General features: G+C 36.1%; 2 protein-coding genes across 2 annotated transcripts; one reads left to right on the top strand and one right to left on the bottom strand.

Moving 5' to 3' along the window:
- Window positions 1-4,644: 4,644 nt before the first annotated feature.
- On the top strand, window positions 4,645-5,275 carry MONOS_17168 (uncharacterized protein; the record flags this gene model as incomplete). The annotated part of the gene is made up of 4 exons (XM_067870062.1): window positions 4,645-4,657; window positions 4,757-4,794; window positions 5,002-5,207; window positions 5,269-5,275. The coding sequence occupies 4 exons, from the start codon at window positions 4,645-4,647 to the stop codon at window positions 5,273-5,275; spliced, it is 264 nt and encodes an 87-aa protein (XP_067733168.1).
- A 5,826-nt stretch (window positions 5,276-11,101) lies between these two features.
- On the bottom strand, window positions 11,102-13,002 carry MONOS_12099 (uncharacterized protein; the record flags this gene model as incomplete). The annotated part of the gene is made up of 2 exons (XM_067864689.1): window positions 11,102-11,287; window positions 11,372-13,002. The coding sequence occupies one exon, from the start codon at window positions 13,000-13,002 to the stop codon at window positions 11,587-11,589; it is 1,416 nt and encodes a 471-aa protein (XP_067733167.1). The 3' UTR covers window positions 11,102-11,287; window positions 11,372-11,586.
- Between the last annotated feature and the right edge of the window lie 2,949 nt (window positions 13,003-15,951).

Below are 15,951 nucleotides of genomic sequence, written 5' to 3'. Positions count from 1 at the left end.
GTGCAATAAACCAAGGTGTCCTGTCGAAACACTGAATAGAATTCCTACCGATGAAAGTGCCCCTGTTCCAATCAAACTTTTATCTTTGCCTTTCCCAATAACTGAAATCTTCTTTTCTCCAATCTCAATTGTTGTTGCCTCGCTTGTGTGATTCCCGTCCATCAGTGTGATTGTCAAGCTAATCTGTATTTCACACATCTCAAACGCCTTCTTCACTGTTGTACATGCAAATGTTGTATTTGCCCCACACAGCTCATATTCATCATTTCCATTCATTGAAACGTATAACGTTTTATCTTTCAACCAATCCTTTTTTGATGTTTGGTCATATGTCCAGACACCAGCATTCGAGAAGTTAAACACATAGCACACTCTTCTATCATCGCTGTTGGTGGAATAGCTTTCGCAAAACGGATTCCCCTCATTCAAGAAAACATCGTATTTATCAACATAAAATACATCATGACCACTGGGAGGATTGGCTGAGCACTTGCACTCATGAAAAAATAGGAAATAACAATAGCACCCATCAACTGGCCCTGTTGCTCGATTTGGCTCCAATCTCATTCCCCCACCTTGTGACAAAGCTGTACAGGAGATAAACTGAACGCTCCTCATTTTGAATTGATTAGGAACATTGTAGCAATACATACCTCCACCATATGAATTTGTAAGAGAGCATGATGTGAAGCAGCAGTCAAACACACATGCACTCTCTCCTCCTTCATTTTCTGCTTCAATGCATCCTGTTCCTGAAACCTGAAAACTTTCAAGTTTCAAACCTCCGCCTTGACTGTTTGCTTTGCAATTCTGGAATTCGCATCCACTGATCCGAGCACATGCCGAGATCGAATAAGAGTATAATCCTCCTCCATAACTGTACCGAGCGGTGCACGAATTGAAAAAGTTATTTTCCGAAATGACTGATTTGATTGTATGACACATGATTCCTCCTCCACACCAGTGAGCATCGCAATTATTAAACGAGCAATGAGAAACAGAAAGCTCTCCATTTCTCAGATTGTACATACAGATTGCTCCTCCGTTTGAATCCACATCAGTATAATCATTGTTTGTTCCTGTTGTTGTCGATCCGTACCACTCGCACCAAGTGAATGAATTAGCTCCATTGTCAGTAATGTTTTGCCTCCCTGGATTCAACTTTCCATCTGAAGTTCCTTCACAAACAACATTCCTTGTCCGGCAGCATCCAATGAATGAGGTGTTTGAGACAGTCAAAGAGGCCAATGGACTGTTCAAAGAAGGAACAATTCCGCCATCATATACGTCACAAACAGACGAAAATGAGCAACTATTCATAAAACTTGATGTTTGGGATGAGGAAGTGGTAGAAGGTGAATATGCCTCATTTGATGTTGAGATGTTGAAAAATGATAATTTGGAGAGAGAAGCAAATGGCATCGAGGGAGTTGAGAGGAATGGAGTTTGACTCACTCACTGAAATGCTTCCTTTTTTGCCTCCTTCTCTTCCTTTCCCCTCTTAGAAAAATATCGCAAAATAACCCAATATGGCTGTGCACATTTTTCTATCTCTTCTGCCCCTTCTTCATCGTCTGCTTTCCCGGTATTCCTTTTCCTTTTGTTTCCATCTTTTGCTCCTAACCTTATTCCATTCACTTCCATCGCTTTTGAATATTCACGCAAAAGCCCCTGCTATCATTTAAAAAAATTCAATAAAACAAAAAATTAAAAAAAAAATATACAAAAATATAAAATTGTTAAAAAATTTTCAATAATAAATATGAAAAGCCCCGTACCATTTTCTTTTCACCATCTTCCGCTTCTTCTTCTCGACTTTTTGCCAAATTTCTTCTTCTGCTGTATCATCAATTCCTTGATCTCATTTTCGGCTTTTAACAAGATTCTCCCGATATGCCTTCCAAAACCTTCAAATAAAAATATATCTTCTTCTCTTTTCCTTTCATTTATATTTTGCGCCCGCTCACTCCACCAAACGCCCTCCAATTATTATATCCCGATTTCTTTTAATGCATCCAATATCCCCTCAAACCATATTCCTTGTCCATTCCTTGTCGTTGAACATTCTTTCAATAATCCAAATGTTTTCAAAAAAAAAATTGAAATATTATTATAAAAATTAATAAATAAATAAATAAATAAATGACAAACCAATCCATTTCATATCGACCAGCCTTCGCACATTCCTTCTTCTTCTCAAAATATTACTCCCTTCTGCCAATCAAACTCCCCTTCTCTGTCTCCGCTCCCAATCTCACAACTAATGATATATCTTCTCTTCAACCCCACAAATCATTCTTCTTTAGTCCTCCGTTTCGCTTCCATTCGAATAATTCTAACATCTCAAACTACCTCTTTCTTCAAAAAAAGAAAGAAAAGAAAGAAATGGAAAGGAAGATGAACAAAACAAAGTTGCTGAAATAGAAGTTGACAACGATGAAATTATCTTTGATGAAAAAGAAGAAGATGAAGATGATGAAAATATCAGCGAAGCTGACTATTTAGGATTCTGCGAAGGGAAATTATTCGAATAAAAAATAGAAGAAGGAGACAACTGAGGAGAAGAAATCGAAAAGGTTTCGGAGAAATACAGAAAAATACAGAAAAATGTGGAGAAAGTGAAAACTGTTGCTAGGGCTGAGGGATATGAGTGAATGAAGGCAAAGAAGAAGAAAATGATGGTGAAGAAGATGGAGATGAAGAAGATGGAGATGAAGAAGATGGAGATGAAGAAGATGGAGATGAAGAAGATGGAGATGAAGAAGATGGAGATGAAGAAGATGGAGATGAAGAAGATGGAGATGAAGAAGATGGAGATGAAGAAGATGGAGATGAAGAAGATGGAGATGAAGAAGATGGAGATGAAGAAGATGGAGATGAAGAAGATGGAGATGAAGAAGATGGAGATGAAGAAGATGGAGATGAAGAAGATGGAGATGAAGAAGATGGAGATGAAGAAGATGGAGATGAAGAAGATGGAGATGAAGAAGATGGAGATGAAGAAGATGGAGATGAAGAAGATGGAGATGAAGAAGATGGAGATGAAGAAGATGGAGATGAAGAAGATGGAGATGAAGAAGATGGAGATGAAGAAGATGGAGATGAAGAAAAAGACAGGAATGTTCGTGTTTCAGTGTTTTGGAGGGTACGGCACTTCATCCATTGCAACAGATATGTCATTCAAAAATCAAGGAGGTTGCAGAAGACGAAGATGAAAGCAGCTGAAATAAAACCAAAATGATTTTTGCTGTTCTTCAGCAACGTTGTTGAGGAAGAAAGAGGTAAAAAAAGGAGGATAAAAAAAAATAAAAAATGAAAAAGAAGTTGGCACTCATTTGACATGGGTCGTGTGTTCAGATCGCAATGTGAATTGCAACGTGAATTGTAATGCCATCTTCAGCAACTGAGCCACAAAATTCAAAGGACCATGCACAAACATAGAAGCTGAGCGAAACAACAGCTTTGTTGAAAAACAAACGACGAAAACAAAAACCATCATATTCTCTTTCATTGGCTGTGGCTTCGAAGAAAGCAAACTTCGAATGATAATCGCCTTGCTTGCTCAAAATGGCTGCCTCTTCGAAGAATGAAATTCAAATGTGGTTGGACAGAATGTTGTTCGACTGCAAGCTAATATACGATAATTGGATGTCTCGTAGTTGGCGTTTCTCCACTCTTTTGAAGCAAAAGCGGAATCACAAATAGAATTTCGCAGCCTTCCATGTCTGCCTGGCACAGTCCGAGAAACAGGAAAACCTTCTAAATAAAACTGATATTTTGGGGCTCTCCTTTTTTTCGTTGATTTATTGCCTTTTTTTTGTGATTAATATCCTTCCTTTTATTTGCCAGCCACTTTCCTTGCCCCAAAAAGTTTCTCCTTTGCCTTAGGATCAAAATTCTACATAGTTTTGTGCAGATTTTGTCCTTCACAGAATTCCATCCATAAATCTTCATTCAACAAAACATCAGTTGAATTTGTTTTCATCTCTTGCACCAAATAAAAATCATGAAAATCATATATCTTCCGTAACTTCATTTATTTCCCAATGCCTATATAATAATCTGCTCCGTTCTCATCGTATTGCTTTCCAAAGCGGAGATTGGCCATTTCAACAATAATTCGGATTCCTGCACTTTGGAGAGGATACAGATGGAAATATCTTCACAACATATAGAACAATATAAATTACATACATTATGTCTTTTTGTGTGATTGATGAAATTGTTGCATTCCCCTTGTTCATCAAATTGACAAAAATCATCAGGCAGAATTCCAAAAATATTGCATTGCCTCGTTTCTTGTTGCCTCCACAGGAAATAATATTCCTAGCTCTACAGGTCATGCTCCCTCACGGATTTCTCATTCTGTGATGGAATATTCCGTTTTTTCAAATCTGATGATCATTGAATCCATTACAAAAAAGACTCAAGTTACAAACCGTTGTTTTTCTTCCTGGATGCAAGTCAAAAAATACCAACAGTAAATAGGATGGCGCGAGCGCAGCTATTTTTGTGATTGCATAACATTGTATTTATTTGCCTGTTTCTTCTGTTCAGGCGTGGGCTCGTTCAATGCGAAAAGCGAAATGGCAATTCTTTCTGGCTGCAGTGCATTTCCAAAAATGCAGGCTGTGTTTTGCACAAATGGATGTTTATGGTCTGTAGACATTGTTTCAATGGAATTCTTGTCAATTTCATTTCTTTCTTTTTTTCTTTGATTGTTTTTTTGTTGAATAATTGTTTTGTGGGCTTGAAGATTTCGCGGGGGATGGGCAGAAGCAGAAAACCCCTTGGGTGTTATAGAGTGGATGAACGAAGAGGAATTTCAATCCGTTTTCGAGGCAGAGCTGCTCAACAGAATGCAGAAAAAGATGGAGAAAAAGAAAATATTCACCAGAAAATTCAGTCGTGATATTGAAGGTTGGTGGATGTAATAAAATAATGAAGAGGATCCTTAATCGTCGCTTTCATTTTTTCCGAGTTGAACGGAAGAGTTGATAGGAATGCTTGCTGATGAAACTGAGAAGAAAGAAGAGAAAGAGGGAAAAGCAGGTGACTGATCTTTGCGAATGCCATGTTTCTCTGAGTGAAAACTACCCGCCTGGATTGCTTTCGATTTGTGTGTCTTGCCTTGTGAAAGCTTTGTTGAAGAGAGAAGACAACGAGGAGACACAAACAGAAGAGGAAATGGCTTTGCTGAGTTTGAGGTGTGTCAATGATATTCGGGTTTGAAACATTTTTTTGATTGTTATTTTTGTTATTTTTCAGAAAATAGAGAAAATATAGAATAGACGAAAGAAAGAGAAGGATCCCTGAAGGAGCTGGCGGAAATCATGGAGTGTCATCCAGAACACAACAATCTGGCTGGGCTTGTGTGTGTCGGTCAGCACGGGAGTTTTTGATGTGCAGATGAAGATGAGAAAGGATTGGAAGGTGTGATCGCGGACGTGACGGCAGTATATTGAAGTTGAATCTTTTTGTTAAAAATGAAGATGTGTTGATTGAAAACAATATAATTTCTGTGCTTGAATGTTTTATTAATAGTGAATTGCTTGTAAAAAATGAATAATTAGTTTTATTATATTATATTTTATTTCTTTTTCTTTTCTTTTTCTTATTCTTATTCTTATTCTTTTTCTTTTTCTTTTATTTGATTCAACAAAATGAATTTATTTTTTGGTCATTACAAAATTGAAAACAAAATTAATTAGTCTTCACTCCAATTTGACAAATTTTCCCCATCATCAACCTCATCACTTGAAGTTTCATCTTCTTTTGAAATTTTGATTTCATTGATATCATCAATTTTAAAAGGGTCATTTTTTATTTATTCTTATTCTTCCTGATCCTTTTCTATTTTTTCCAAATATCTGAATCTCCTTTTTCCTGTTGTTCATCTTGAATTATCTTCTTTTCCATTCATGCTCATCAAATTCTACACTTTTTCTACAGCTTTGTTATACAAAAGGATTATGGTTGATTGAATCCATGCATTTCATGTGTTTAACCCTTTTCCAACATCCAACCTTTTTTTTCAAATGAACATCAAAAAGTGCATATTTGAGATTGTGTTAACTCTTTCCATAATATCAAAATGTTCGAGAAAATTTCTTTGTCAGTTTATTGTTTGCTCATCTTGTGCTTATGAAAATTATCCAGTTATTGTTGCACCTGCTGCATATTCAATATCTGTAAGTTTCATTTTTCTAACAACTAAGCAAAACTCAAATGGTGAATTTGACATTCTGGATGTTTGTCTTGATAAATGTATTGAAAAAAATTAATCCCCAGGCTTTAATTGCATTCATGAATTTTCCCAAAATATCGAAATAATAATCCTTTTTCTCTTCAAAAACGTCCTTTTAATGAAATTTGATTTGATCAAGCTCACAAAAAGTTGTGAGTTTCACACAATATATTCAAGAAAAATTTAAAAGAGGTCTTTTTTTTCTATTTTCAATTTCAAAAAGTTCGTTGTAATGATCGAATATATGGTGATTATTTTTGAAATTATAACTTTTTTCGGGGTGTTCATTTTTCTAAGCTTGTTTGTCATTGGGAAGAGATTTTGTATTCGAATTGAAAAATTATCACAACTGTTTTGGAAACAAATGTTTTCACTCAAATAAAGATGAAGATGTCTTCTATGAGCTTTTTCAATTCTCAGTGTTCTTTTGTTGATATTCAAGGAAAATTTTCGAACCGAAATTTTTGAAAGAAAAAAATTTATTGAAAAAAAATAATAACTCATATATATATATTGGAAAAATAAAGTTTCAAGCACTTCAAAATTATGCAATTGTTCCACCAAATTTGACAAAGTTTGCAGGAAAAAGCATGAAGAATTAAATGGCGAGTCATGCATGTTGGATGAAAGGAATTACTGATAGAATGATCAATTGCGACAAAATGAATGAATATCGGAGCTTTCAATTTTGCACCAAAAAAATAGGAAAAGTCATTAACGTTTCATATTGATACAATTCATAAATTTATAGTTATCGGAAGGTCTTTTGAAGAAGTTTATAAATTTTGATGAAGTTATTAATGTTTGAATAAAAAGTTTATGATCAAAAGTGTTTAATGGCAAAATCTGTGGAGGAAAAGAATAGCAAACAATATTTCAATTGAGAGCGTTCTTCTTTGATAAAAAAGAAACTTGAAATTGGTTTTTTTCAACGTTTTCAAGAGTATGCTGCAAAGGGTTGCCCTATATGCAGAAATAAAAGGAAAGAAAAAGAAGAAACAGAAGGATACAAACACATTTGCCGTCAAACATATTGAAAAAAAACCTCAATATTTCAAAATTCCATTTTTTCCAAAATGAAACTTCCAATTTATATTGTTCTACTAATTCTTTTATATTATTGGATTGGAATTGGATTGAAACAGATTCATTTGCTGACAGATGTTTCTTGTCCAACAATAGGTTTATGGATAAGCATTGTTCGAGTTGTTTGCACACAAATATGGAATGAAATGATATCAAAATTATGAGGATCTTGAAAATTCTTCGAAATTAATGAGGATGTTTGGAGGTGAAGGAAATATGGAAGAGGAAGAAAGAAGGACATGCTGTGGATTTTTGGAGGAGTTGAGAGCAAGGAAGGAGGAGGAGCTGGAACATATCCCGTTATCATCGTTCCAAGCGGAACAAAAGAAACATTGATCCCGATAATTCAAGATAGAATTTTTCAAGGAACGACAATAATTCGTGAAGAATGGAAAAGCTGCAATTGATTGAAAGATTAAGGATATGTTAATATCATCGTTTGCCACAAAAGGAACAACAAAGACCCAGAAACAGGTGCTTGCACCAATGCAGTTGAAGAGTTATAGAGTCATTGAAGAGCATTTTTTCCCTTTGCAAGGTATTAGAAAAACATTCAAAACAAATTGCTTGTGCATGTGGCTTCTAAAACGAATTTCAAACTCAAATTTTGTTGATATTTAACAAAAAAATGCAATATTTTGTTCCAAAAGAAAGACCTATTACTGCGGATGATGAATTGGTTCTGACAGAAAATGATGAAATCTCTGATACGGATGACATTCAACATGAGTTGCACGATGCTGAAATTGAAGAAGATTCGTATGGTATTGATGACGTAGAAGTTGCTTCTAATTATTCTGATGAATAAACAGAAATCTTCAGTTGATCAGTTTAAATGAATATCAATTGATTTGCTTTTTCAAAAACATTTTCTGTCAACTTTTTTTCACATTTCAATCCTTTATTAATACAAAAGAAATCATAAGAGACTTAAATAATCTCAATTTGAAAGTTCAGATATTATTTAAATTTGTCTCAATTGCTTTCATTGCTACATATTCAACATGGAAAAACTCAATAACACACTGCCGAGGTGGATTTATTTGTCATTTGTTTCAAAGAAGTTTTTTATTATTTTGGTCCATTGTCATAATCAAAGAAATGACAATCTTACAAATAATCTTTTGAATTGAACTTTTTTGTGTGCTTTATCATTTCCATATTTTTTGATGAATGATTAATTTTCAATTGCTTTCAAGTGGATAATTCATTTCAATACTTATTTCAATTCAGGTGATTCTTCTTTGCCAATCTTCAATGATGAATGATGTCTTCCCATAATTTGAATTATGATTCAAGAACATATATCCTTCACGAGATTGTAATTAAACAATGGAAATTGCTTATTATCGCATTGTCTTATTTAATATTGTTTATTGGAATAGACTCCTATGATTGAATAAGATGAAGCACAACACAAGAAAAGGATGAAATGAAATTATAAATCGAATCATTTTGAAGAACAATATTTCATTTTTTCCAACTTTTTATAAATTAAAAGGATCTTCCACAGAATAATTAATCTAACTGTCGTTCTTTCTTGAAAAGACATTCATTCTGCATATGAGAAATTCTTTTTGACATCATATTATTTTCTATTTAAAATTCCGATTTGATGTTTTGTTTCAAAAATGAGCAAACACATGGGAAAAAATTATTTTTGATTTCCAGTTTGATGTCTTTTTTTTCTTTTTGAAATATTCGTTTTTCTTGATTTCAAATTAGGGAACGTTTGTATATTTATTTATTAAAATTTACTAATACTCAAAAAAAAAAAAAAAAATAAAAAAATAAAAATAAAAAAATAAAAATAAAATAAAAATAAAAATAAAAATTGTTCATCAGAATTCAGAAAATAAGCTGGAAACACGTTTCCTTTTTTGAAAAGAATTATTCAAAAATAATTGGACTGCTTTCAATACATCAAACTGATGAACAAACATTTTGCATGCAAATACAATAAAAAACAAAAGAATTTCAAATTTGTGCTTATCGCAACTTTTTGTGCACAGCAATGACAACAATATGAAATCAGGGCAATTTCATTTCCTAACTGTTTTTGGTGCAGCATACATAACTAGCTTCCGCAAGCTGAAATGCAAACCAATTTGTCTTTCAGCCAATCCATTTTCGTTGTTTGGCCAAAAACCCAAGAACCTGAACTCGAATAATAATACACATAGCACACCCTCTGATTATCAGTGTTTGTCGTGTAACATTCATTGAACGGATTTCCAGAAGACAAAAAAACATTGAATTGATCATAATATATCGCATCGTGACCATATGGCGTATTTGCAGAGCACTTGCATTCATGAAAGAACAGAAAATAACAATAAAAATAATTGGTTGGAACTGCTGTGTTTCTGGATTCAAAATACAATCCCCCTCCATTTGCTGTTGCTGAACATGAAATTAACTGAATGCTCCTCACTTTGAATGCAGCAGGAACAGTGTTGCAATACAGCCCTCCGCCCCATGTGCTTATTGTTGAGCACGAAGTGAAATTACACTCAAACACACACGAGCTCCCTCCTTCTCCATCTTCTTCCCCGATGCACCCTGATCCAGGCACACTGAAATTGAACAACCTCAACCCTCCCCCATCGTGGTGAGCCTTGCACATCTGGAAGTCGCACCCACTGACAAGGGCACATGAACTTATTTGGTAAGCATACACCCCTCCCCCGCCAAAGTTATGCGCTGTGCACGAATTGAACACGTTGCTCACAATCTTGATCGTCTTGATTGCGTGGCACATGATTGCTCCCCCATGGTAGAATGCAGTGCAATCATTGAATGAGCAATGAGATACAGATAGTTCTCCAGAATTGAGATTGTACATTCGAATTGCTCCACCATTTGAAGCATCATCAGTATAATCATCTTTGTTTCCAGTCGTTTTCGACCCGTTCCACTCGCACCAAATAAACGAATTGGTCCCATTTTCTGTTTCATTTTGTCTCCCCGGAGTCAACTTTCTGTCTGATGTTCCTTCGCAAACAACATTTCTTGTTCTGCAACATCCAACAAACGAGGTATTTGAGGCAATCAAAGAGGCAAAGGGGTTGTTGAGGGAAGGAACAATTCCGCCATCATACACATCACAAACTGATGAGAATGAGCAACTATTCATCAAACATGTAGCTTGGGCTGACGTAGTGGTTGGAGGTGAACATGCCTCATTTGCTATTGAGATGTTGAAAAAAGTGAGTTTGGAGAGGGACATTAGGGGAATAGAAGGGGATGATAGGAACGGGGCTGATGAGACGCAAAAAGAAGAGAATCGTGATTCACTCACTGAAATACTCCCTTTGATGCCTTCTCCTTCTCCATCTCCTTCTCTTCCTCTTCCTCTTCCTATTTCTCCTCCTTCTCCTCCTTTTTCTTCACCTCCACCCTTCTCCCTTCCATATCCCTTCCCTCCAAATAGCCTGCCTGAATAGATCTCTCCCCCTCTTCTCCACCCTTTCAATGTGACGTTTGTCAACACCCCAATGCTTCCACTCACATCAAATGCCCCTGCCTCAACATCCTTCCCCATTCCCACAACAAACTTTTCATTCTCTTCCCCTTTTCTCACTCTTCTTCAAATGCTCCTCAAAACATTCGATCTTCAAATTCCTTTTTCCTCCATTTCCTCGCCTTTCATCATTTTCAATCAGCGTTCTTATAAAAATCATCTTCTTCTCAAATTCTTGTAAGACTCCTTCTTTGGTCATATCATCAATTTCTCTTCTCTCTATCTTTTATCGCTTCCCTTCCCCCTTTTCAAAATACCTTTTCCATTTCGCAAATCCCTTCTTTTCCACCCATTTCATATGTTTCCCTTTGCTCACTCATCCATTCCCATTCCATTTCCCGCCTTCTGCCATCTTCACGGGATCGCCTCAAAATCCATCTTTCCTCATCCCTCGCGCTTTTAACCAACGAAGATATTCTTCCAAAAAGATCCTAATTTCAAATAAAAATATATATTAGAAAATTTTGATAAAATGTTATTTCTTTTATTAAAAATAAAAAAATATGAATTCAAACCTTGTATAATCTCCATTCTTCATTGCTTCTGTTCTTCTTTTTTCTGTCTTTCTTCTTTCTCCTTCTCCAGATTATTTTTCCTTTCTGCAAAAGCACCCATTTCCCCTCATCTCATTCTTCCATCATTCAATCAACAGCTTTGTATCTCTTCTGCTCCTCCAAAAATAAACATTCCATTTCCATTCTCCTGTTCTGCTTCCATTCGAATTGCTCCTTCAACTTGTGCTTTCATAAAATAGGCGAGGACCACTGAGAAGAGGAAGAAGTGGAAGATGATAATAATTGTTAAGAAGAACAAATAGAATGAAAAAATGAAATCGACAATTAAGAGGAGTAAATGATGGCGAAGAAGGCGAAGAATACGAATTCACTTCTGTTCCAATCGTACTTTTCTCAATGCCTGTCCCAACAACAGAAATTTTCTTTGTTCCAATATCAATCGTTGTTGTCTCGCTTGTGTGATCCCCTCCCATCAGTGTAACCGACAGGCTCACCTGGATCACGCTCTTTTCAACTGCAACACCAATGGTTCTGCATGCACTTGACTCATCCAATCCACACAACTCTTCTGCGTTTCCTCCACTCACAGCCACAAATCGATTGAGAATCCCTCTCTTCAACCAATCCTTTTTTGATATTTGATCATACACCCAAGAATCTGAAGGATAATGTGCATAGCACACTCTCTTGTCATCTGTGTTTGTGGTGTAACATTCATAGAAAGGATTGTCTGAATTCAAAAAGATTTTGTAATAATCTAAGTATATCATATCGTGACCATATGGAACATTGGCCAAGCATTTGCATTCATGGAAGAAGAGGAAATAGCAATAAATTGTTTCATTTGGCGCTGTTTGTTTTGCTGGCTCCAAATGAAATCCGCCTCCCCTTGTCATTGCAGAACATGAAATAAACTGCATGCTCCTCATTTTGAATTGATTAGGAACACCATAACAGTACATACCTCCTCCCCATGAGCCAGAAACTGAACATGATGTGAAACTGCAGTCAAACACACACGCACTCTCCCCTTCTCCACTTTCTGTTGAAATGCATCTTGTCCCTGAAATATTAAAATTATCTAATTTTAACCCTCCTCCATAATCAATCGCTTGACAGTTTTTGAACTCGCATCCACTCACCCGAGCACAAGTAGAAATGCCATACAAATAAACACCTCCTCCATATCGATTTGTGGAGACACAACAATTGAAAGTGCTGCTTTCAATACCCACTGATTTGATCGTGTGGCACATTATCCCTCCTCCACCATAATATGACAAGCAGTCGTTGAATGAACAATTCGAAACTGTAAGTGAACCAGACGTCAAGCCATACATAAATATTGCTCCTCCATTCGAGGCTTGTTTTGAATAATCTTCGCTCATTTCAGCAGCCTTCGATCCGTTCCACTCGCACCAAATAAATGAATTTGCTCCATTGAATGTTTCGTTCTGCCTCCCAGGAGTCAACTTTCTATCTGCAGTTCCAATGCATTCAACGTTTCTTGCCCTGCAACATCCAACGAATGAGGTGTTTGAAACAGACAAAGAGGCATAGGGATTGTTGAGGGAAGGGACAATCCCGCCATCATACACATCACAGACCGATGAGAAAAAGCAACTATTCATCAAACATGTGATTTGTGTTGACGTAGTGGTTGAAGACGAACATGCGTCATTTGCTGTTGAAATATTGAAAAAAAAATATGTTGGAAGAGAAAAATACAGAAAAAAGAGAAATGCAGTTCGCTCACTGAAGCACTTCTTTCTTTGCCTCCTTCTCTTCTCAATGCTTCTTGGTGAAATTTCACAAAATACCTCAACATGGTCGCATCCCTTTTTCCATCTTTTCTGCCCCTTCTTCATCGTCTGCTTTCCCCGTATCCCTTTTTCTTCTGTTGCAATCTTCTGCTTGTTTTCAAAAATCCATTTTCTTTCATCGCTTTAATTGGCATTCGTAAAAAAATTCCAAGTACACAACAATACAAATATACAAGAAAAATGAACGAAATAAAATCATTTATGAAATATATGAAAATCAGAAAAATAAGCATCAAGGCATAACCTTTGTGCAAGAAAAAAATAAAACAAAATAAAACAAAACATACAATAAACCTTTTTATTCAATTTTTTTTTCGCTTACTCTTTCCAATTCGTCGTTTCTTCTTCTTCTTTTCCTCCTCCTCCTCCTCCTCTAAATATTGCTCCTTTTTGCTAACACACCCGCCTGCTCCATCTCTGCCGGCGATCCCGATGCCAATAGCATTTTCCCCATTTTGCTCAAAAGGAAAGAAAAGAAAATAGTCAAAGTCCAGTCCTCAGATTCCCTGATTCAAAAAACTTCAACAACTTGATTCCAATAAATAGATCAGAATGGCGAAGAAGGCAAAGAAGTAATTATTGAAGAAGTATTGAACGACAAATAGAAGGAGATGATAAAACTGATGAATCAGGAGAAGTGGATGATGATGATGTTGTTGTTGATGATGATGACCAAGAAGAAGTTATTTTAAAAATTATTTACAAAAAAGTTAGTGATTATAAATGAGCATTTGACAGCACCTTCACAGTTAGCAGCTCCAAGTGCTCCACCTCTATCTTTCTACTCCTCCTTCTTCGTTGTCTCAAAATCTTGCCAGGCAAAAATAATAAGAGAAGGGAAATTGAAAATAAGACGCTTGCAGATTTAAAGTTGAAGTGAAATGAATTGAAATAGCCAAGGAACAATTTTTAGAAGAAAAATTGCATGAAGAAAATAAAATGAGCAGAAGAAGATGAGAAGGATTAACGGCTAAAATTCGCTCCTGTTCTAATTGAACTCTTCTCTTTGCCTGTCCCAATGATTGAAATCTTCTTTTCCCCAATCTCAACTGTTGTTGCCTCACTCACATGATTCCCTTCCAGCAGCGTGACTGTCAAGCTAATCTGCACCTCACACATCTCAAACGCTTTCTTCACTGTCAGACACGGATATGTTGTATTTGCCCCACAAAGTGGAGTAGTATCATTCCCATTCACAGAAACATATATCGTCTTGTCCTTCAGCCAATCCTTCTTTTCCGTGTGCTGATAAGACCAAACACTTGCATTTGCATAATTGTATGCATAGCACACTCTCTTGTCATCTGTGTTTGTGGTGTAACATTCATAGAAAGGATTGTCTGAATTCAAAAAGATTTTGTAATAATCTAAGTATATCATATCGTGACCATATGGAACATTGGCCAAGCATTTGCATTCATGGAAGAAGAGGAAATAGCAATAAATTGTTTCATTTGGCGCTGTTTGTTTTGCTGGCTCCAAATGAAATCCGCCTCCCCTTGTCATTGCAGAACATGAAATAAACTGCATGCTCCTCATTTTGAATTGATTAGGAACACCATAACAGTACATACCTCCTCCCCATGAGCCAGAAACTGAACATGATGTGAAACTGCAGTCAAACACACACGCACTCTCCCCTTCTCCACTTTCTGTTGAAATGCATCTTGTCCCTGAAATATTAAAATTATCTAATTTTAACCCTCCTCCATAATCAATCGCTTGACAGTTTTTGAACTCGCATCCACTCACCCGAGCACAAGTAGAAATGCCATACAAATAAACACCTCCTCCATATCGATTTGTGGAGACACAACAATTGAAAGTGCTGCTTTCAATACCCACTGATTTGATCGTGTGGCACATTATCCCTCCTCCACCATAATATGACAAGCAGTCGTTGAATGAACAATTCGAAACTGTAAGTGAACCAGACGTCAAGCCATACATAAATATTGCTCCTCCATTCGAGGCTTGTTTTGAATAATCTTCGCTCATTTCAGCAGCCTTCGATCCGTTCCACTCGCACCAAATAAATGAATTTGCTCCATTGAATGTTTCGTTCTGCCTCCCAGGAGTCAACTTTCTATCTGCAGTTCCAATGCATTCAACGTTTCTTGCCCTGCAACATCCAACGAATGAGGTGTTTGAAACAGACAAAGAGGCATAGGGATTGTTGAGGGAAGGGACAATCCCGCCATCATACACATCACAGACCGATGAGAAAAAGCAACTATTCATCAAACATGTGATTTGTGTTGACGTAGTGGTTGAAGACGAACATGCGTCATTTGCTGTTGAAATATTGAAAAAAAATATGTTGGAAGAGAAAAATACAGAAAAAAGAGAAATGCAGTTCGCTCACTGAAGCACTTCTTTCTTTGCCTCCTTCTCTTCTCAATGCTTCTTGGTGAAATTTCACAAAATACCTCAACATGGTCGCATCCCTTTTTCCATCTTTTCTGCCCCTTCTTCATCGTCTGCTTTCCCCGTATCCCTTTTTCTTCTGTTGCAATCTTCTGCTTGTTTTCAAAAATCCATTTTCTTTCATCGCTTTAATTGGCATTCGTAAAAAAATTCCAAGTACACAACAATACAAATATACAAGAAAAATGAACGAAATAAAATCATTTATGAAATATATGAAAATCAGAAAAATAAGCATCAAGGCATAACCTTTGTGCAAGAAAAAAATAAAACAAAATAAAACAAAACATACAATAAACCTTTTTATTCAATTTTTTTTCGCTTACTCTT

The sequence above is a fragment of the Monocercomonoides exilis genome (genome assembly GCF_001643675.1).
Source record: "Monocercomonoides exilis strain PA203 chromosome Unknown scaffold8-1962414, whole genome shotgun sequence".
NCBI lineage: Eukaryota > Preaxostyla > Oxymonadida > Polymastigidae > Monocercomonoides > Monocercomonoides exilis.
The sequence above is the reverse complement of the archived record's forward strand: the minus strand, read 5'-3'. Positions and strand labels throughout refer to the sequence as shown.